Source organism: Sinocyclocheilus anshuiensis, unplaced genomic scaffold (assembly GCF_001515605.1).
Source record: "Sinocyclocheilus anshuiensis isolate Anshui unplaced genomic scaffold, SAMN03320099.WGS_v1.1 scaffold1185, whole genome shotgun sequence".
NCBI lineage: Eukaryota > Metazoa > Chordata > Actinopteri > Cypriniformes > Cyprinidae > Sinocyclocheilus > Sinocyclocheilus anshuiensis.
In genome coordinates this window covers 899258-921796 of record NW_015548278.1, presented here as the reverse complement: position 1 = coordinate 921796, position 22539 = coordinate 899258, and the positions used below count along the sequence as shown (strand labels likewise).

Here is a 22539-nt window from a genome sequence, read left to right as displayed (position 1 = left end):
CTGAGACGTTTTCTGTTTTCAAACTTTTTTTTTTTTTTTTTTTTACATTCTTCTTTGCTGCTTTCTCATTGTTTTTCTATGTAAATCTTTTCCAGCATTTAGAGCATGAGCGCTGCATTTTTTGAAATTTTTAGAACAACTTTTAAAAAATAAGTTTCAAGATTTTTTGAGTTTATTCCACTGCCCTGCATCTCACAACACAAAAAGACATTCTGTTTGAATGGCCTCTAAAACTAAAAAACTAAGAAATTCTCTTAAAGGGGTCATGAATTGAGAAATCAACTTTTACTTGAGTTTTTGATATAAAAGAGGTCATCGTACTAAAAGAATATCCTGTAAGTTTCAGAACTGAAAATGTCCTTGTTACTGAAATAAAAGCTTTTCCAAAAAATATTTGTACTATGTGTCACTATTGCTTTGTTAGAGATCGCTTGATTATGTGTATGTATCTAACCAAAGTCACAGAAGGCACCAACTATGAAGTTAGTTTGTAGTTAGTTGGGTCATCGTACTAAAAGAATATCCTGTAAGTTTCAGAACTGAAAATGTCCTTGTTACTGAAATAAAAGCTTTTCCAAAAAATATTTGTACTATGTGTCACTATTGCTTTGTTAGAGATCGCTTGATTATGTGTATGTATCTAACCAAAGTCACAGAAGGCACCAACTATGAAGTTAGTTTGTAGTTAGTTGACTATGCAAAACTGTTATCCAATCATAGCAGTGGGCGTTTACTTCCAAGTCTTCAATGCAGCACACCCATAAAAACCGAGCGTTTCTCAAGCCGGCCTGAAAACCAGTGTAGAAAATAGCCTATTACTTATTGATTTTGATGTTTTTGAATGTAAAAACCCCACGAACGCCATAAGTGGACCTCAGAAAACAGTATAAATAATAAAAAAGCCAGTTCATGACCCCTTTAACGTTCTCAATATCTCTTACCTGCAGAGTGTAATTTGCTCTCTCGCTGATTAACCTGGAGATGAATTTGGCTGTGTGCTGAAAATGAACTTTTTCTAAAAGGTAAATGAGATGTGTTACTTGACAGTATTATTTCTTTTACAAAGACATTGTAAGAAATAGAAAGAAAATGTACCATCTGCTGTAGGATGAATGATTAAAAACTTCTTATCGATGAACTGGGACGCTCTGTATGCAAGATTGGCCATCTGCGGAAATATTAAATAGTATATTGTAAGTGTTGTCAGTAACGATGAATACAAAATACAGATTATCAAAGGAAGTGTACCTCGTATGCCCTCCGATCTGGCTTGGGAGGGCCTAGAAATCTCTCTGAGAACGCTGAAGCTGAAAACAGGAAATAAGAACGGTATCAGTGACATTTGTCACAGGCAGAGTTAATTTCCTTTGATAAAAATCACTGCATGGCCATTTCACAATACACACTGACTTATGAGCAGATTTCTGTGCTGTTGCCACTGTGAGAGGTCAAGTATTATTTATGATGAACACGCACATGCTTCATTTTTCACCCCTCTGTTCCTTTAGAGTTCTTGGAGTGCTTCAGTCCTCCTGCCTGCTCTCAGAATACTGATGGGATCCACTGCCACGCACAGACAGGAAGCTACAGAAATGGATGATGAATCGGACACTCCTCCTCCTCCTCCGAGGCGTTCACACAGGATGCATTCTTGGTATTTTTTTAATTATTGGTTCAGTTGTTGGTGACATCTTGCATCATATCTGATCTCACAAATTTTTCACTATTTTCATGATATTGCGTCAAGGTAAAAATAGCACATCTGTCACCTCAATGCATAAAGGCAATTATACAACAACGGAGAAGCAATTAGACAAAGCTGGGGTGCGACAAAAATTTGATGATATTTCCCATTCCTGATATCACACCAACATCGGCGATTTTTTTGGTATTTTATCATCAACACAACATTTGTAAAATGTTCCCTGTTGGATGCTAAAAGGACATTCAGCAGGTGTTTTGATTTAGAATGCATGTGAATCTGCTCTTTTTACAGTCATTTGCACACAAGCTCAAATCCTTTCAACAGATGTCTTGTGCTTACTGAGATATTCATATCTACATCTGAAGATCAGATGGACACCCAAACAGATCTCTGCGGAGCTGTAGTCTGCCCTAATATTTAATACTGATTCTGCTCTATTTGTTGTTAGGACGACTAAACGTTTTAAAGATAAACACTTTATTTTAAGGGCCAATTCTCACTATTAACTAGTTGCTTATTAGCATGCATATTACTAGCATACTGGCTGTTATAAACCAGATATTAATGGCTGTGCATTGACCATATTTTAGATCCCTTAATCACCCAATAATTAGAAATGGCCAAATTGTTCCCCCAATATATGAAACCCGTGCACTGCTCATTTCCATTACATAGTGCTCTGTTTGTTGTTGGGATGGCAAAAAGGTTTAAAATTGGAGGCTGGTCTGCCTCAGTGTCAAAATGATTGAGATGACCAATCAAATTAAAGCAGGCAGGGTTTACTGTTCACAGAAGCAGAGCGTGAATTCCAGCATTAAGCTTCAGTTTTAACATTCAAAGAGAGCTATTTATGATGGAAGTAATGAAACATTAATATTTGACAACTGTTTTATGATAAAAATGTTAAAAGACCGACAGTAATATCCAGCGATGCAAACTATTCAACTGTTTTCCCTCAAAGTTCACCAATTGAAAATATTGTCATTTACATCATTCATTGAATGTGATGAGACATGAAACGTTCAGCATTTTCAATATTGGTCATGCAAATAAAATGAATGTGTGCATATTTTAAAATATTATTAGCAAATAATGATTACTTCCCAACTAGAATTAGACATTCCTTCACCGTTCTATTTCATTATGCTTTATTAAAAAACAACAACAACAAAAAAAAAGGTGCCCCCAATGTTCAAGGTATGTTTATGGCCGTGAACTCATGTAATTCATATCTGAATGTGACAAGACACATTTTGCCATTGCATTTTCAACATATGCACACATTCACTCTTATTCGTATGCCTATTTTACTTTTTTTTTTTGCAAATATTTAAAATTTATTACAAAATTTTTTTTTTACTGTTCTTCTTTCTTTTTCTTAATACCCTTAAATCCGTTCAAATCCTTTAATTAATTCCTTTATAAATTAATGAATCCCTTAATAATAGAATAGAATATACAAACCCTACCATATAGTGCAAAATCTGTGATGGGCGAGAGCACTGCAGCACACTTGAGCATGGAGTCCTCAGAGCTGAGCAGATTTTACTGTTCTTCTTTCTTTTTCTTAATACCCTTAAATCCGTTCAAATCCTTTAATTAATTCCTTTATAAATTAATGAATCCCTTAATAATAGAATAGAATATACAAACCCTACCATATAGTGCAAAATCTGTGATGGGCGAGAGCACTGCAGCACACTTGAGCATGGAGTCCTCAGAACTGAGCAGAAGGCTGGTGACGTAACCTCCATACACCTGAAACACAAAATACTCAACTCTGGACCTCTGAGATAGCACAACTCTCATTACTAGTTACAGAAGTTTCTGATACGGTCTGTGCTCATTAAAGTGAGGCAGGAATTCAGCCTTTGAACATGCATTCATTAATCCTTTAAAAAACGACAATCTTTCGAGGAAAGAAATAGGCATGGGCAAAAACGAACATGTAGCCAGAAATGTAGATGGTCTCAATTAAGTTCTTCTCGCTGCATGAAACCCATTTGTTCTGCTCCTCTTCAGGACTGAAGTTAGTGAGAGAGGAAGAGTTTAACTGACGTGCCAAAATACAGACAGGCTCTGTGGACTCTCTCATTATCAGAAATGCTGTTGGATGGGTCACACTGACAGTGTAGCTCTGTTCCAAAACCTAGTGAGCTGCCTTCACTCTTAAAATGAACATTTCCAAAATGTCATACATGGTTCTTGTATGAACAAAGAGACTAAGAGTCCCATGCACAGTGCTAGAAAATGTGGCATTATCAGGAACTTTTTTTTTTTTGAAGAACATTTGAAATGAAGAACATTTTGGAAATCTAAAAACTTTTTTCCACTATAAAGAACCTTTTGTCCAAGGGAAAGTTTCCATGGATGTTAGAGGATCTTCATGGAACCATAGATGCTAATAAAGAACATTTCTTTTTAAGAGTGTACACAGACAACAATGTAAGGAATGTTCTTGATATGAAGGCTGTTCCAAAAAGAGCAGCAAAGGCAGCCTTTTGACAAAATCTCATTCACACACATTCCTGAACTGCAAAAAGCAAGCAAAATCTTTATATCCATAATAGCATTTAATTCTACCTTCCTAATTAAATTTTAACCTAGACATATACAACATTAAATTTTAAGCCACATAAAATGTCAACCAATAAATATACCCAATTAATGTTGTATGAATTGATAGTGTTTATTAAGCCTGAAACAGCATTATGATAACTGAAATACAATCAATGTATACTATATATGGTAACACTTTATTTTGAGGTCCAATTCTCACTATTAACTAGTTACTTATTAGCATGCATATTACTATGTTGGCTGTTTATTAGTACTTATAGGCACATATTAACACCTTATTCTGTATGACCATGATGTAGATCTCTTAACCCAACCCAATAAATAGTCAATAGTGAATATGTGTTCCCTATATAAAGTGTTACCCTATATGTAAGGGATAATGCACGGCTAGCTGTGCATTAAACGATTTTATACAACAGTTCGTTCTGGTTCTCAAATCTGATTGGTTGAGAACCGTGAGATATTGTACTGGTGTCGCTACAGGAACGCCCTTTCACAATTTTGTATCACTCCACTTGTTCTAGCCAGGTCTATGTTTTTTTTTTTAATTATTCACTGAGCTAATCGTAGAGTACGTTAGTTAATATAAGAAGAAACGTCTAGCTTCGCGGTCTCTCTCATTTGGATGCACGTCTTGCCGCATTGTTTCTCTCTTATAACCTCATTATTTCTCACTAATAGCCTAACTGAAGCAGCACATGCCCTTGATACGAATTCTAAAAGTGACGTATGTTTAACTGTCAACTTGAGCTTTGAATCCGTAGCAGAAGGAAGTAGTTCCGCACAAAAGAGGGTTTTATTAGGCACTCCGTTGTTTCTTGTTTATTTACACACATGTTCCGTCGAACTGTTGTATAAACGCAATATCACTCTCGTACTCGAGTGATATTGCTCATTTAATGCACGACGAGGAGGCCAAGAACCACCCGACGCGAAGCTCTTGGCTCTTAATGCATCGTTTTTCCTTCTGGAGCATCAGTGACCATTTGAACCTTTTGTAATAGTTGCGTATGTGTCTCTCAGTTGTACTCGGTGTGAATCTCAAAATCATACAGCCATTGTTGGAAAGGGTTCAAATACGCAAAAGATGCTGGAAAACCAAACAATTTGTGTGTGTATATATATATATATATATATATGTGTGTGTATGTGTGTGTGTGTGTGTGACAAGCTATTTTATCTGGACAAGTAATAACACTAAAATGCAGTTAAGTATTTACCTGCCCAAAAGCTCCAATTCTGGTCTTGTCAATATAAGGCTCCTGCATCATAATACTGCCAGACACAAAGACAAAGTGTTAAACGGTCTGACACTTGCTGGACCTTCTCACATGCAGAATAATCAGTGTCAGTCATGTCATTGAGTTTTTAAGTCACACTGTGGTATTCTAAATGGCTGTAGATCTGCCATGCAGTTAAGGAGATGCAGCACATGTGTCTGCGTGTACAGTTGTGTGTTGGCACTGATGGATGTTCACTGTGCTGGACGCAGATGGCTGCTCAACTACCTGAGGGCGTCCAGCTGGTCTTTCTCCTCGAACATTCCCAGCCTTCGCTGCACCTTATGGAGTAAGTTAGTCCCCTGGAAGCCACTTCCACGACCGTCAAAGCGCAATGCTATCACCCCAAAACTGCTGATCAGCACTGATGCCCAGTCAATGTGGAACTGCTCTGAGACTGACTGTCTGCCTGGAGTCCCATCTCTGAGAGAGAGAGAGAAGAGAGAAGAGAAGAGAGAAGAGAGAGAGAGAGAAGAGAGAGAGAGAGAGAGAGAGAGAGAGAGAGAAGAGAGAGTAATAAAACAAGTTTTCCTAAGAAAGCAAACATTTAAGTTATGCTAGGACATAATGACTGTCTCTAAATTTCGTAAGCTTTCTGCCACATTCTGCGACATCACAGGCATGTTCCATGTCTGACTAGCAGAGTCAGATGCATATGATGTCCAAAAATGCAGTTTACCCTTGTGAAAAAGAAGTCTGCTTGATAATATTAAATATTTGTAGTGTACTTCAAATAGTTCACTCAAAAATGAAAAATTTGCTGAAAATTTACTCACCTTCAGTTGTTCCAAACACAAACAATTACTCAACCTCATCGGTTCTCGTGCGTCAAACATGCACGTTTGAGCATACCATGAGCAATGTTTATAAGTGAATAAAAGCCAATAAATTTGTTCATCATATAACGTTATCATCTCTTATCAGAAAAACTTGGATTAAGTTGACTGATTCATATGGATTACTTTTTGAACTTTTTGAAGCTTTAATGTATGGGGAACATTAAATGGAGGGACAGATTTCAATAATAATATCTTAATTTCTGACATGTATCAATCAGTTTTGAGACACCAAAGAAATAATAGGTTTTAAAATTCTCATTTAATAATGTCTTTAATATATATATATATTATTTTGTATTTTTATTTTTTTTGGTCACTATGTGCTTTCAATTTTATAGAAAAGAGCATTCATGGAGGAATGACAGTCATTCAGGTTTGACATAATGTTAAATACACAATGAAAGTAATTTAGGTTAACTAGTCCATTCTGTTGAATGTGCAGATACTCTCTACACCCCATACTACAACATACAGTACATTATAATCATGTTAAGACCACAAAATGTGCCTCATTTCACATATGTTGGCAAATGCATTGTTGGAAGGTAACGGGACACCATTCAGACTTAGTGTTCTGTTTAACCCCATGGATCAGATGTGTACAAGGAGGGTTACGTGATGCTGTTGTTGGCTGCTGTCTCCTCAGTGAATGGTTAAACACACCTTTAGTTGGAGGGTATGAGGAGTTCTAGCACAGGGTAACATATTTAGAAGTCTCTGGGGTCAATCCGAACACCCTCTGCCTCTCCCACTACTGGAATGATGGATGAGGGGGCACTGGAAGAAAAGGTAACGGAGGTGGAGAAAGACAATCCAGGAAAAGACAAAATTAGTAACAGCAAATAGAGAGAGAGAGAGAGAGAGAGAGAGAGAGAGAGAGAAGAGAGAGTAATAAAACAAGTTTTCCTAAGAAAGCAAACATTTAAGTTATGCTAGGACATAATGACTGTCTCTAAATTTCGTAAGCTTTCTGCCACATTCTGCGACATCACAGGCATGTTCCATGTCTGACTAGCAGAGTCAGATGCATATGATGTCCAAAAATGCAGTTTACCCTTGTGAAAAAGAAGTCTGCTTGATAATATTAAATATTTGTAGTGTACTTCAAATAGGTCACTCAAAAATGAAAAATTTGCCGAAAATTTACTCACCTTCAGGCCATCCAAGATGTAAATGAGTTTGTTTCTTCATCAGAACAGATTTGGAGAAATGTAGCATTACATCAGTTGCGCACTAATGGATCCTCTGTGAATGGGTGCCGCCGTCAGAAGGAGAGTCTCATTCTGATGGCACCCATTTTCTGCAGAAGATCCATTAGTGAGCAACTGATGTAATGCTAAATTTCTCCCAATCTTGGATGGCCTGAGGTTGAGTACATTTTCAGCAAATTTACATTTCTGGGTGTACAATTATAGTATATATTCTTTTAAAGTATATTATATTGGTAACACTTTACACTAAGGTTGCATTAGTTAATGTTAGTTAATGTATTAACTAACATGAACAAACAATGAACAATACATTTTTTACAGTATTTATTCATCTTTATTAATGTTAGTTAATGAAAATACAGTTGTTCATTGTTAGTTCATGTTAATGAACAGTGTGTTAACTAATGTTAACAAGCACAACTTTTGATTTTAATAATGCATTCGTAAATGTTGAAATTAATATTAAGTTCATGTTAACTAAAGTAGTTAACTAATGTTAACTAATGAACCTTACTGTAAAGTGTTACCATTATATTTAATGTATACTATTTATAAGTATTAGCATTATTTAGTATGCTAAAGGCACTTTTTTACAAGGGTAGGTAGGTAAGCAGCTCACTGGGTTTTGAGACTATATTCCTAACACACTATATAGACTCACTGCTCTGGTGGCTCTACAGAGAGCACAGGTGATTGTCTGCTGCGGTACGTATGATGTGTGTGGTGGGTTAATTGAAGGCGGGCTGCAGGTGAACTCATTTGTGGTGTAATTACAGTGGCTGAAAGTGTACGGCTGAAAAGACAAGATTAATAGCATTGACTAAAATCCATTTGAGAGTTACACTCTTACTCTTGATGAGACCTGAAGCACAGCGCAGGAACAGAGAGCGGGAGAGGAACTGCTGTTTGTGAGTTAAAAGTATTAGCATTATTTAGTATGCTAAAGGCACTTTTTTACAAGGGTAGGTAGGTAAGCAGCTCACTGGGTTTTGAGACTATATTCCTAACACACTATATAGACTCACTGCTCTGGTGGCTCTACAGAGAGCACAGGTGATTGTCTGCTGCGGTACGTATGATGTGTGTGGTGGGTTAATTGAAGGCGGGCTGCAGGTGAACTAATTTGTGGTGTAATTACAGTGGCTGAAAGTGTACGGCTGAAAAGACAAGATTAATAGCACTGACTAAAATCCATTTGAGAGTTACACTCTTACTCTTGATGAGACCTGAAGCACAGCGCAGGAACAGAGAGTGGGAGAGGAACTGCTGTTTGTGAGTTAATAGGATGACCTGCAGCACATGCTTTAAAGGGCTTATATCATGGAAAACAGGATTTGCTCTTTGATATAATATTGCTCAATGTTCTACAGGCAAACTCTAAAGTTCATGATTCAAAGCTTCCTCCCCAGACCATGTATTCAAACTTAATTACAAAAATGACTATAAATTGTCTCAACGATGAGCATGTTAAATGACATTGGTATTCAGCAGCTTGGCATGATGTTATTCATTTCCAGGGCTGTCCTTAGGGGGGCACAACTGGTGCAGTCGTACCGGGCCCCGCGCTTGAGGGGGCCCCGCGGTGAACCGGGACGTGATCGCGAACGGACCGAGGGGGACCACAACCCACCAAACCTCTCAGACTCAAAGAAATAATAACATGCAAGAAAATTGTATATTATGACTTTTATTTCTTTTTTTTTTTTTAAATGAGGGATTAAACCCAGATGGAGGTTCATGGGGGAGTTCAGAGAAACTGTTGGGAAACTGACGCATTTTTCTGCATAAAACAAAGTTTGTTTGTGGCTGTGTGTGGAAAGGCAAAGGGCCTGTAAGAAAATTAAGAAAATGTTGTAGATTTTGATATTTACTCACACGAGGAGCAAAAGTGGGTAGTGTGAGGTGTCTATGAAGCCTGCAGGTTTCAGGATCTGCATGCTGAGGCCTGTGTATGACAATCAGAAATTCATCTGCATCTGCATTATATTACAATCCTTCTTAAACACCAGCATTTGAACACGATTTAGATAACATACTGTAATCCTCTATGTTTATTTCTCTGTATTCCATTTTCGGCATCTGCATCGAGTTCACCATTCTCCTCAAGTTCCGATTCAATTCGATGTCACGCACCTCTGCAGAAAGAAAGAAACCAATCGTGTAATTAAAAACAGTTCCTTAAAGGAACAGTTTACCCCAAAAATGAAAAGTTCCAAACCACAAATATGTTATTTAGCTTAATGTTCATGCTGCTCACACTCCAAAATCTTGCCCTCCATTATAGCTCCCAAAATCTATTTCACACTTTGCACCAACAACCATATATGCAACACTTGTGGTATAATGTTGATTATCACAAATAAATGTAGATTTGTGCATTGCAATAATCTGTTTTACAGTGACGCACTTACAATGGTAGTAAATGGGGCCAATTTATCTAATTTATAAAATACTCACTGTTACAAAGACTCTTATTTTGATATTCATTTAATTCCATTGTTTCTGTGTTAGATGTGTAATTGTCTATGCATGTGTTAAACTTTTATTATGTCTAATATATCTCTATTTTGCCATGACATTATACCTAAAATCTTAAAAATTGCTGTAAAAAATAACGAAAGAATTTGCAGCTGGTGTTTTTAACAGAAGATTAATGTAAATGGTTTTATAAAATTATAAGCTTCACATTTATGCTTTTAAGTGTGTCAAACATTCGCCCCATTTACTTCTACTTTAAGTAACCTCCTTTTATTTTAAATAAAAGGAAATACAAGCCACAAATGTTGTCGATTGAGCTTAACTTTTATTGAATATGAAATATTCCTTTAATATATATATTTTTTTTTTCTGGGATATCCCAGGTTAGTGTACAGTATGTTTTAATAAGAAAGAGTAGTGTGAGCATTCTGCTAAACATCTCAATATAGAAAACCCTTATAGAAACTTATACTGGTGTGGAATGAGTAATTATTGAATTATTGACTAAATAATGACAGAAATTTCATTTTTGGGAGAAATAAACCAAGTCACTGCACAATTCATTGTTTATCTCAAACTAAGCATCTACAAGCAAAACCTCCTCAAACCTGCAGAAATGAGTAGCTAATTGCTCTGGGACATAAATGAGAACCAGTTGCAGGATTAACAGTTGTAGATGTTCAGAGCTTGTGAGAGACCGGTGAGCAGCTGGCTTTTCTGACAGGGAGCGACTAAATAGAGCAGATATCATGACTGCTGCTGTAAACATGGAGACCTTCCATTCTGAGCAGCAGAAGGCGCCATCGTTTTAGGACAGGCTTATCAGTGCCTGCTCAGACTCAAGCCCCACAAAGCACACTTGCTCCCATTGCACCAATGCTATTGACATAGCCGCACATTTGAAAAACAGCAACGATTTTTATGTCAATACGGAGAAGGATCCGTATGAGCGCCGTGTTAAGTCATCTGAATTTGAACTTGGTGTCACATTTAGCATTTACTGAATGGACCTGACAGAGAATGGGATGGATGGAAAAAAATAAAATAAAAAATTGAAATGGCAGAGTAAGAACTTTAGATTAAATTGTAAACAAACAGCGTTTCTAAACATTCTACACACACACACACACACACAGATGTGAGCTCTGTAAGAGGACTTTTGTGATGGACTGTCGCACTGAATCACACTCTCGTTGTGATATCGACGGGCTTACAGGATATTATATACATAATAACACAATTACAAGCCTCTAACACAGAGAGGTCACGTTTTTATGGAAGTCATGGCACGTCTGGCAATAATCCAATCATCTGTAAGTGTTCTCACTGTGCAAGCGGGCATGTGTAGAGCTATTTAATCACACACAGTCTATGGTAGGCCTGGGAAGAGCTCTGATCATCATTTGACATGCTTTCGGGTATATAATGCAATGAGACAAGTGTGTGTGTATGTGTGTGTGTGTGTGTGTGTGTGTGTGTTTGAGTCTGGCTGTGTCAGTGTGTAATGCAGAGTCTGGTAATGCATCTTCCTAAACTTGTCACTCTTCTTTTGAGTGTTTAATTCCAAGCAAAATGTTACATTTAAAGACCCCCTGTGATGAAAATCAAGTTTTTATTGTTGTTTGCATTTCTGTCTGGATTCTTAATATGCTTAAATACAAACCATGCGCAAATTCAACACCATTGCTGAGCATTTTCTCCTAAAAACTGCAGTGTGAAACCGTGCCTGTTTCCTAGTGTCACAAACATGTAATCAATCCGCCAATTCTCAACTTGCAGGGTGGGACATTTAATTTTATTATCTCCACTTTGTTATAGGTGTCTATTTACAACATATTTTTGCAGCGTTTAACAATTTAGCCAATCACAGATATCTCTTGATTAATCTGTGATTAAGTCAAAATCCACTCACCGCTCAAAACCAGTACTGAGTTATGCACACTCACAAATCCTCTTGTTATAACAAAGTGTAGAAGTAATCTAAATTTGAGATAAACTGTGCAGCATAGAACTTCATTGATTATATCAGAACTTTGTGAGATGAACTATGAGTGACGGCTGTTTAGTGATTATAAGGGGAGCGCTCTTTGCATGCTTTCTAGGCAATAATCCATTTCGAATTTAAATAAATTCACTCTCTGATAACCATTTATCCAAAATTACCACTTGCCATTGTGTAGCATTTACTACTTCACTTAAAAAGTGAAAGTGGAACAGGTCCAAGCTGGTGTGATTGAGTGGCGGTGGGGACTAGTTAACAAATTCATGGTCCGTGTATACTAAATGATGTAAAGGTATAAGCCATGATCCAGACACAAAGAAATAATTTTCATTGGGGGTACTAATCATTATAAATTTGTGTCAACACCTATGCATGGAAAACCATGTGGCATGAAAGCTGATTAACAATTTATGTAAAATATTGCTTCATGGGAACAAATCCACCAAACTGTAGAAATGACCCAGCAATGAAATATGACTCCATTACTGTATAAAATGAATGAATTGTGATAATTAAATAATTTAGAGGAGTAGGCGATAGAGGCAGTCGCCCAAGGCAGTGTTCTCTACACCAGGTGCTCGCTCCACATTCTGGCAGTTTCGCAGAATTGCACCCACTCTTCTTTCTGATTTGACCTTCTCACCGAAAATGAATTGTGATCTTGTGGCACACTTTTTCAGAGGACTTCCTTATGCTTTGCCACCCTCGTTTGCACTTTGGCTGCACCACAAATATAGGATAAATGGTCCACTTATAAAAAAGAGCTTCTTGACCTGCTAGAAGTCAAAATAGGGAGGGATGATAACGGCATAGATGAGATTGAGGTTAATCAGGTGTGCCCAGCATCTACTACACATCCACTGACATGCACTACAATGCTATTGTACTTGCTTTCTAATGATTGCCTATAATTTATATTGACCATTCAAAATATTGGATTCAGTCAGACACACACCCACACCAACGATACAGAGAGGAGGAAGGCTGGATACTCACTCTGTCTGTCATGGGTGCTGTAAACCGACACATACGGAACATCAGGACCTGACAACACACCAAGATAATCATCAATAATTAATGACACAGGACATTCATTGTTTTTCATAGTTTGAACAAATGCTTTGCAACAGTATGCATGTTATTTTTTGTTTGTAAATAGGTCATTCTCACAGCTGGGAGTGTAGCTATTGTGTTGTGTCTTACAGAATGCTTCTTTCTTGTCAAATGTTTTATATAAACTCTTCATGCATCATACTGATAAAATAAAACTGCACATATCAACTGTTGCAACAACTGGATCAAATATATTTTTGATCTTGAACTTTGATGACCAATTTGTAAATATTATCAGCATTTACAAAGTCAAGCATCACTACTACTATTACTTATACTTAGGGTTAAAGGGACAGTTCACCCAAAAATACAAATTTGCTGTTAACTTATTCACCCTCAAGCCATCCAAAATGTAGGTGAGTTTTAACTGAAACCATGGTCCTTGGTGATTCATAAAAGTTCAAGGCTACTGTCACTTTGAGTGTCAAAAAAGCATATACAAGCAACACAAAATTAATACAGTTGCTCTTTACGATATATTGAGGTCTTGCAAAGCGCAACGATCGGTCTGTGCAAGAAACTGAACAATAGTTACAACATTATAATCCATATCCTCAAGCAAAAAGTCCTGAATATGTTCACAAGAGTCTGAAGCACAATAATACAGGAACAAACTCACGCACAGACCAATCGTTTCACTTCATAAAACCTTAATATATTGTCAGGAGCCATGGGTATTCATTTTGTGTTGCTTGATATGCTTTTTATGACTCTCAAAGTGACGGTAACCATGGACTTGCATTTTATGAATCACTAGGACCACGGTTTCAGCTAAAAATCTTCTTTACTGTTCTACAGAAGGAAAAAGTCACCTACATCTTGGATGGCCTGAGGGTGAGTAAATTAACAGTGAATTTAGATTTTTTAGGTGAACTATCCCTTTAAAAATGTAAACAAACCCTAAACCCTAAAGCAGTGGCTCTTAACTCCAGTCCTGGGGACCCACTGCTCTGCATTCTTTGTATGTTCTTGGCAGTTGGGGACTAATGGCTAGAAAGTCAGACTTGTAACCCGAAGGTCGAGGGTTGAGTTGAGGGTTGGAAGTCCAGTTGGATGGGTGAAATGCAGAGCACAAATTTTGAGTATAGGACACCATACTTGACTACACATCATGTTACATTTTTTTCACTATTATTATTTAACATACATCAGTTCAACATAACATTATTTAACATACATCAGCTCAATTTCACTGAGCAACACTAAATGTGACAAAACCTTAACATTTTGGCACATAATGCATTCTGTAACATTTGTGCTACATGATACCTCACATCAACATTCTTCTTACGGAAATTTGTGCAATTACTTACTAGGTAATATAATATGATAACTAAGAAAAATAAAGTTATAGCTGAAACTAACTTACTAAATACATACATACAGTACATAAATAAATAGCAAAACGATTTTTAAAACTACTTTTATGCATTTTATCAGATTCTTTTATCCAAAGCTAATAACCATAACTGATGGTACATTATTGTTATGTATTGTTAAGTCATAGCTTATGTTTCAACTGTACATATTAGCAATTTTCAAGAGCAGTTTATCATCAGTTAAGTCATTTTACAAGTTCTCTAAAGTTTCTTTTATAGACAGCCTGCCACTAAACTGAAAAAGGTGCATAAAAGCTTTTGTTATGAACGTCTGCGGTGAATTCAACGAGTGCCACAACTGATCGTCATTTCTCCAGGAGTTCTGTCACAACGGTTCAGTGAATACAAGCATTCAAGCCTTCAGAACACCTCAGCTGCTGTAGAAACAAGCACTCCAAATAATCAATGCACTTTGCAGAATGAAAACTTTACTGTTGAACAATAACAACACACTATTTGACAATGTGTCTACTCTCACCGTCTTCATCCCTTTCTCTAATTCGTCTTGCGTAACACTGAACTCATCACGGACGCATAAAGTTTTTTAGGAGACAATATAAAAGTAAAGGTTCATGGGCTCTAATTCGACATTCACCACAGTGTCAACTCACAAGCGTTTATTGGAAATTTGTCAGGGTTATGGTGAGTTCAGAGACTCATTTCAATTCTCAACTTTTCAGCCAAACAAAGACTTTACACAAGTATTTCTTGACCTTTTTTACAAGAAAAAAAAAAAATTCTAATCACTACGAAACGTCATATATGTACATATGTTATTTTATTTGCACATATACCCGTGGTACATTTAAAAAAAAAAAAAAAGCATAATAAGTAGCATAATACTATACCCTTGTATTAAAAATATATAGTAAGAACAAGCAAAATAGAAACAGAGAGTTGTCTACCTTTACAGTTGAGCAGGAAGTAGTCCATGCTGGGACAGAAGAAGCCACTGACGTACCCGCAGCTGTCCGTGAAATCACAGGACAAACAGCGACGGTTGAAGGTGCCCACCGTGTCTGCGCTGGAACAACCACAGGCACATTAACATTGTCAGCGAGAACAAGCCTGTGACGGCACAAGCCAAACTTCACACGGCACAAAACATGAATATATATATGTGCTGTATGTACCTGTAGAGATGTCTTCTTTTAGGGTCATCCTCAGTACTGAGGAAATATCTGTTCATACAAAAAAATATAATAATAAACTTACTAATAATCTTAAGTGAGAACTGAATGTTGTCAGACACTATTTGCCTGTTAATTAAAATTAAATGAAAATGTATTATAGTTTAAATTTAAATGCAATTAGCTGAGAGTGCTTTTTTGACCCACTTAAGTATGACTTAAGTACATCTTTTTATGTCATTTCATAACTACTGTTTTAAAATACAGTCAAAGGGTACTGATATGAATTTATGATAAACTAAAATATACTTTAATATAATTTCTATTGAAACCTGTATGCAATGTATTTAAATGTTTTTTTAAGTTACACATTTGTAATGCTGAATTTGCAGTTTAGTGCATTTAAAATACATTAACTTTATATTTATTAACACAGTACAGATACAATTATAAGTACTTATAATTAAGTACTTTACATCTGCTTTAGGATGCTACTAGTAAATGTACTATAAGTGTGTTAAGAAACAGTCATGAAAGTGTAATCTCTTTAAGTAAACTTAAGTGGCCTTTTATTTCATTATCTGCATATAAATTTTTTTTCTTTTAAATATACTTTTAAGATTTGAAGTATAAAAGTTCGTTCTTCTGTTGAACACACAAGAAGATATACTGAAGAATATTGGTAACCAATCAGCTGAACGGTACATTTACTTCCACAGTACTGAAAAAAATACTATGGAAGTCAATGGCAACCAACAGCTGTTTGGTTACAAACATATACCATGGTACTGAAAGATTTACATTATAGTCCAGGGTACTGACTGAATCAAGAAAGTGAGTGTTTCATATGAGAATGAAAGCAGGTGGTTGAAGTGGTGAGGTTAAAAATAAGAGAGCTTGAGAACATCAGGTGAGAGGAAAATAATTTCAGAGGTGGAGAAAGTTATTACATTTTGATAAAAGAAAAAAAAAACTGTTTGGTATAATGTGCACCAAAGATGCATTGAGATTAAGGCAGAAAAAATATGAATTGAGAAAGTAATTTAGGTCAGTTTTGATTTCATACGGCCTTAAAATTAATTCAATTCTTAATATCAAATGAGTCATTGATTTTCAGTTTGTGGTGGTGGTGAATTGGCTCACATTAACTGGCTGTCCTCATCATACGCAAGAACCTGCGTGACATCCCAGTCTCCTGATGTGATGGACTGCAGAGTATCTGTGCTGCTGTTGGGCTTTATGAAGAAAACATATTAAACAGACATCAATCATACTGAATGGAACTCAATATTGTGAATAAAAGAATAATCAATATAATATTTAACTATATATATATATACTATATTTGTTTTTTGGATTTGCATAATAAAGATACTTCTTAAACTATCCTGTCATGAACCATCCATGACAATTTCTTTATATTTGAAAATACACAGTTGCCTTTTATCAAAAAGTTGCTGAAGCATGTACCTGTGAGATGGACATGGAGATGTGGAAGAACTTCCCTCGTCCTCCCTGTGGGATCGCTCTGGTGAAGAACAGCCTCAGACCGTCTTTAGAGAACAGCGGCTCTTCATTCTGTTTCAGAAATGTAACTCTAAACGATCATTACAGCCACACCAGCACCATCATTACTGTCATCATCATGATGTTCTCCTCCCATGGCAGTATTTCGTCATTTGGTTTGCGCTACAGAGTTTTATAATGACTGAATTATAAGACTTGCGGGAGCACTAAAGAATGTGTCCACAGGACAAAGTGGTTTTATTTCTCCAAGCAACACCAAAAATACTAAAACCATAACAACTTATATTAGAATGTGAATTATTATGATGATGCAGCGCATATGTATTAGTGAGTTTGAGCCCTCAAGCTTATTTCTGCAGGAGTCGTACAATCCTTTATTCATGTTATTGCAAAACATTTCATACAGCCAATTCCTGCCTTTGGTGAAAAACAGACATGAAAAACTAATCAGGAAAAAAATTATCAGCTCAAGCACGGTACTGTGGGGAATGTGATAAGACAAACAACATAAAAAATCCTCGACTATTCAAAGCTGTTACTGTTGACAAACACTGAAATGGCACATCTCATTTTTTTTTGCCCTTGTTTGGGTGAAGGAAGTTAATACTCACCTGTCTGTGCAGCCACCCTTCACTTTCATCCTCATGTTTCTGAAACAAAAAAAACAGAAAATCACATTGAAAAAAATGTAGTGACACATCATAAGAGTGCAGAATCTTGTTTTTGGCTCATTTAGTCCAATTTAATGAAATCTAGGCTTCAACCCTCTGCGCACACCTTGGGAATGTATTATTCCACCACATCAGCTTATCTTTGTAAAATAGCACAACTTTAAATTTTTTTTAAGATACATTCATATGTGATATGATCTGAAAGCATAACAATTACACTTTTAATATCAGTGAATTCAAGAGTTTTTTTTAATGATAGAACTTTAGTAATTAGAACTAAAATGTGGTGACTATGTGTGAATAAAAATGTATGACTGCATATTTAGCATATTAACAGGCTGGTCTTGGTGCTTGAGACATTGTTGGTCATGGTAAGGTCTGATGAGCTGCTGGGTAATGAATATTTAATTATGTTGTCTGCGTTCACAACTTATCAAAACAGGGATGGAAATAGGTGGGCATTAGCCAATGAGATTGCAGCTTGTGCATTACTTCCGCCCATTACTGAAGGAACTAGCAGAGGCTAGTTCCAAACGAATTTACATGTATAGTGTGTCAATTATACATGATATGTAAGACTCTCTCACACTCTCTCTCGCATGTGAGGAAAAAAGAGTGCTCTCAGCATAGCAATGTCGAGTGGCTACACACTAGAGTTTACGGTGCGTCAGAATACGCGGTGCATCCATTGATACGAATAGCAATAGTGCACTTTAAAGATGGAGAGTTAAACTCTCAAACGCTCAGTCAGAGTGTTCAAGTGCTCTACTAAACTTCTAAATCTAACAATTTATTAGCAAATGGTTAATGATAGTGCTTTACTTGTTTATGTGATTTACCTGCATTTTAGTGGGTTGGCTTTTCTTAACGAAACAAAACGGAGTAACACCGCAGTCGAGTAAGAACGCTTACAAGCAATCAACGATACTATGACCTGGCAACCTCCAGCGATTAAAGCACTGTTCATATGAATGCACGTCATTGGTTTTAAAAAAGAAAAAAGAATCAAACTATGCTGTGAAACGGTCGCTTCATTGTACTGCACATTTTTACCTTCCTTGTGAAGTGTGAGCATTTACACTTCACTTCGGAATATACTTCACAAATCGAGGTATACAGTACCTTGGTGCAGACGCCTGTTGTGGCCACACAGAGGGTCAGGATGGAGATATTCTGGGCTCGGTTCAACCAGTTTACAGCCAGTTTCGTGCTTGTGGCCCACTTCACCATCGTCACATAGTATTCACTGTAATATAGACAAGACATAAGCAGAAATGTCATCTGGAATAATCAATATATCCAATCACTAGGTTTGGACTGAATCTTTAAAATGTCTTCAAAGACTTTAACGCCCATCCATCAAATTGAGTATATATTTATAACATTTTCTGGCAGATTTGACGATATGTTCAGCTGGGGATGCATAATATAGTACCATATAGGTTACACAGGCTGATATTTGTTTAACTACCATATCGGGGGATATTGGATATTCAACTGTGCATGCTGGTCTATTTCAATTACTAAATTTAAATGATCTTTGTTGTACCTTTCACCCAGAGCCTATCCTCCCGATATGCAAAGTGCGCATGTTGCGTAGGGCCCCCGAAACACCAGGGGGCCCCCTTGCTCTCAAAGATTATTTAATTTTAGTTTAGTTTTTGATTCTGGCCAGCGGTTATGAAAACATGAATGTCCCTTTCCGACAGCGGTGCGCTGTTGCCCTTTCTACGTAACATCCAATTCAGTCAAATCATGCAACTTGAGTGCCGTGTGCAGTCTCCTGCCGTTCTTGCTCGATTCTACTAAAAAAACGAGTTAAATTCGCACTGAGCCGCAGAAGAGACACTGTTCCTTAAGCGCTTTCCATGTGCGCAATTCTAGACGGACTGAAACACGGACAAATATAGACTACTTTGCACTTTGTATATTTCAAAATGTCTGTCTTGGTGAGTTTTCACTAAACATAGTCAGTTATGTCTTAAGTGAAAATAAACATTTGAAAAGCAATCGAATGCTAGTCAGTATCTGTGCATTCCGTGACAGCATCCTACTGTATAAACCTGCTGCTGTCTGTCATCATCTGTTAATCAAACAACAAAAGATAATGAGAGAATTATTCACTGCTCTTCACTGAATATTGTTCATATCTTTGTTAAGAATCAATTTATGTTTCATTTATATGGTTAAGTGCTTTATTTTTACATTTGATTAGGCCTACTTTAACCAATGTGTGTATAGTAGGCTATTATAGGTTAAATTGTTTAATTGTTAAAATTGTTTTTTTTTATGAACGCACAGACAGCACCTCACCCCCCCACTGGCAAAGTTTTGCTTAGGGCCCCAGAAGTCTAGGATCGGCTCTGCCAATTTTTTTTAAAAACACAATATAAAAATATTTATAAATTATTATAAATAAATTATTATTTATTTTAAATAATAATAATAATAACAATAAATTATTACTTAATCTTCAGCAAATCTCTAAAATAATATAATTTTTTAATACTGTACATTATAATGTTATGATGCATAAATTCAATTGTAGAATGTCAAATAAATTTTTATCGATTTTATGTAGCAGTACAAAATTTTTATATCGTCCATTTATCGGTTCTCAGCCATAACACAAAATTATTGCCCCAAGAGGATATGGTGATGGACAAATTTATGAGATGGGAGGAAAATATTAATTTCAATGCTTTTGCATTTTCTTGCAAAACTTTTGAGCTCTCTTGCAAAAAGTGTTTCGTTCCCCCAATAAACTTTGCATTTGCTCACAAGTATTTTTACTCTTGCAAAAGTATTGCATTGCCCTGCAAAAGCACTGAAATATATATTTTTTCTTCTCACCTCATGCTATTTTCATCACAAAACTTTTGCTACTGAATGCAAAATTTATGAGTGAAAGGTACGTTTCCTGGATGCAAAGCACTGAAACTGAATTTTTCAACTCACAAATGCAAAACTGATATAAAAACGCATTTATTGATGCAACCGTGTCATTTGAACTTACATGCAGATTTGAACCGTTTTGTTGAACCGTAGTTAGCCTACATGGGATTCAAACCGGAACTCCTCACCTCTCAAGTACATCTCCGTACTCCGTGAGCTACCGAACAAACCTACCGTTGATGAAAACCCATTGATATGAAGCTGGATATGTGCTTTGCTAACGTTCAAAAGCATCAGTTTTCAAATCTCCCAGCATATTAAAATTGTTTTGAAGTCATAACATGATATTCTTCAAGTAATTGTGCGAAAATTACGCTTTATTAATCGAAACTCTGTAAATGTGTGTGAAAAGGAATAAAAGGTGTCAGAGTTTTACTGCCTCTAGTGTTAATTTCTTTTGGAAACTGCAGTGATATGTACTTATTGGTACGTATTTCGCGTCTCGCGAAAATGTGCCCCCGGGTACGTTTTTGCCATGAGACCAGGTTGGAATTTTTCCACTCATCTCGGTTTTTTCCCCATCACCATGTCCCTTTACAGCCTCCGCATTTAACACATTTTACCAGATGTAAACTGATTTCCACAGAATAAACCTATTAATTTGGGGCGTAAATGAGAGTACAGTCAGCCTACCCTATTCTTTGGTCCTCCGGTCTTCTCATCTCAACGGTGTGCAGAGGGCCATTGAGATTCACCACATAAAGAGAGATGACAGGGTTTTCCTCTCCTGCCTGGAAGAAAAACGTTCAAGCATTACACATTATAATCTTCAGCACTATCATCACATTTATGGCCATGCATAATCTTTACCTTTGGGTAATGGTATTGTCTTGCCGTAGGGTAGATGGAGCCGGTGAACATGGGGATCTCCATTTTGGGCACCAGTGTGTCGTTGATGGTCGCGTATGCGAGCCTGGCCCCATCCGGAGACCACCAGTGAGCGATGTGGGACTTAAAGATCTCCACTGTGCAAGAAAGATTCAGGAGTTTCTCTCAGTCATATTTCACAGCGGTTCAATCACTCGAATAATTGCAGGAATAGTAAAAAGTAATCATCCATGACACAGCATCTCTCAGGTCTCATTCCAGCTACATCCACACACACACACACACTAAAATTTCCCATCTTCATTTGGATACAGTTGATGCACCTGGCCACAGTTAAGAGCATTTCTCCGTAACCACCTGTTTCTGTATGAATCTTTGCTTCCTTCACACAGAGGCAGCGTGGAAGGTTCTGGCCCATAAATCACGGGGCGGACTGTAATCTCAGCGGGGCTGGCGAGAGTGAGTGCTGGCCCTCTCCATCAAGTGCCCCTTCTCTTCTACAATCTCAGGGAAAAAAGCAATTTCTGGATGCCACCAAAGGCTGCGGAAATAGGGTCTGACCCCTCTTCCTGTGCTCAAATAGGCAGAAAGCTGCATGTTCAGCACAGTTCTGCTCACTTCATCACCTACAGAGAGAGTGAGTGAATGATTGCGCTCAGAGAGCTTATGTTGACATCTGAGGATTTAGACAGTTATTAATAGTTGTTAGCCTATGCTTATATATTTCCGTTGTTGTTTTCAGTTTTATTTTGAATTAATATGAATATGTTATTGTAATATATACCATTTGCGGTCAGTAAGTATATATATATATATATATATATATATGTGTGTGTGTGTG

At 36.8% G+C, this 22539-nt stretch overlaps 1 protein-coding gene across 1 annotated transcript in view; it reads right to left on the bottom strand.

The window, feature by feature from the left end:
• The window catches only part of LOC107655790 (dipeptidyl aminopeptidase-like protein 6), a gene marked incomplete at its 5' end in the record, with an annotated part of 119757 nt that overhangs the window by 7795 nt on the left and 89423 nt on the right, over positions 1 to 22539 (bottom strand). Inside the window, 17 exons of the mRNA XM_016443370.1 lie at positions 942 to 1015; positions 1096 to 1168; positions 1249 to 1307; positions 3364 to 3463; positions 5506 to 5560; positions 5794 to 5988; positions 9491 to 9560; positions 9652 to 9750; positions 13092 to 13139; positions 15493 to 15611; positions 15721 to 15768; positions 16861 to 16952; positions 17188 to 17295; positions 17856 to 17894; positions 19038 to 19161; positions 21504 to 21601; positions 21681 to 21835. Coding sequence (XP_016298856.1) covers positions 942 to 1015; positions 1096 to 1168; positions 1249 to 1307; positions 3364 to 3463; positions 5506 to 5560; positions 5794 to 5988; positions 9491 to 9560; positions 9652 to 9750; positions 13092 to 13139; positions 15493 to 15611; positions 15721 to 15768; positions 16861 to 16952; positions 17188 to 17295; positions 17856 to 17894; positions 19038 to 19161; positions 21504 to 21601; positions 21681 to 21835 — 1556 coding nt within the window. The remainder of the gene's footprint in view (positions 1 to 941; positions 1016 to 1095; positions 1169 to 1248; positions 1308 to 3363; positions 3464 to 5505; positions 5561 to 5793; positions 5989 to 9490; positions 9561 to 9651; positions 9751 to 13091; positions 13140 to 15492; positions 15612 to 15720; positions 15769 to 16860; positions 16953 to 17187; positions 17296 to 17855; positions 17895 to 19037; positions 19162 to 21503; positions 21602 to 21680; positions 21836 to 22539) is intronic.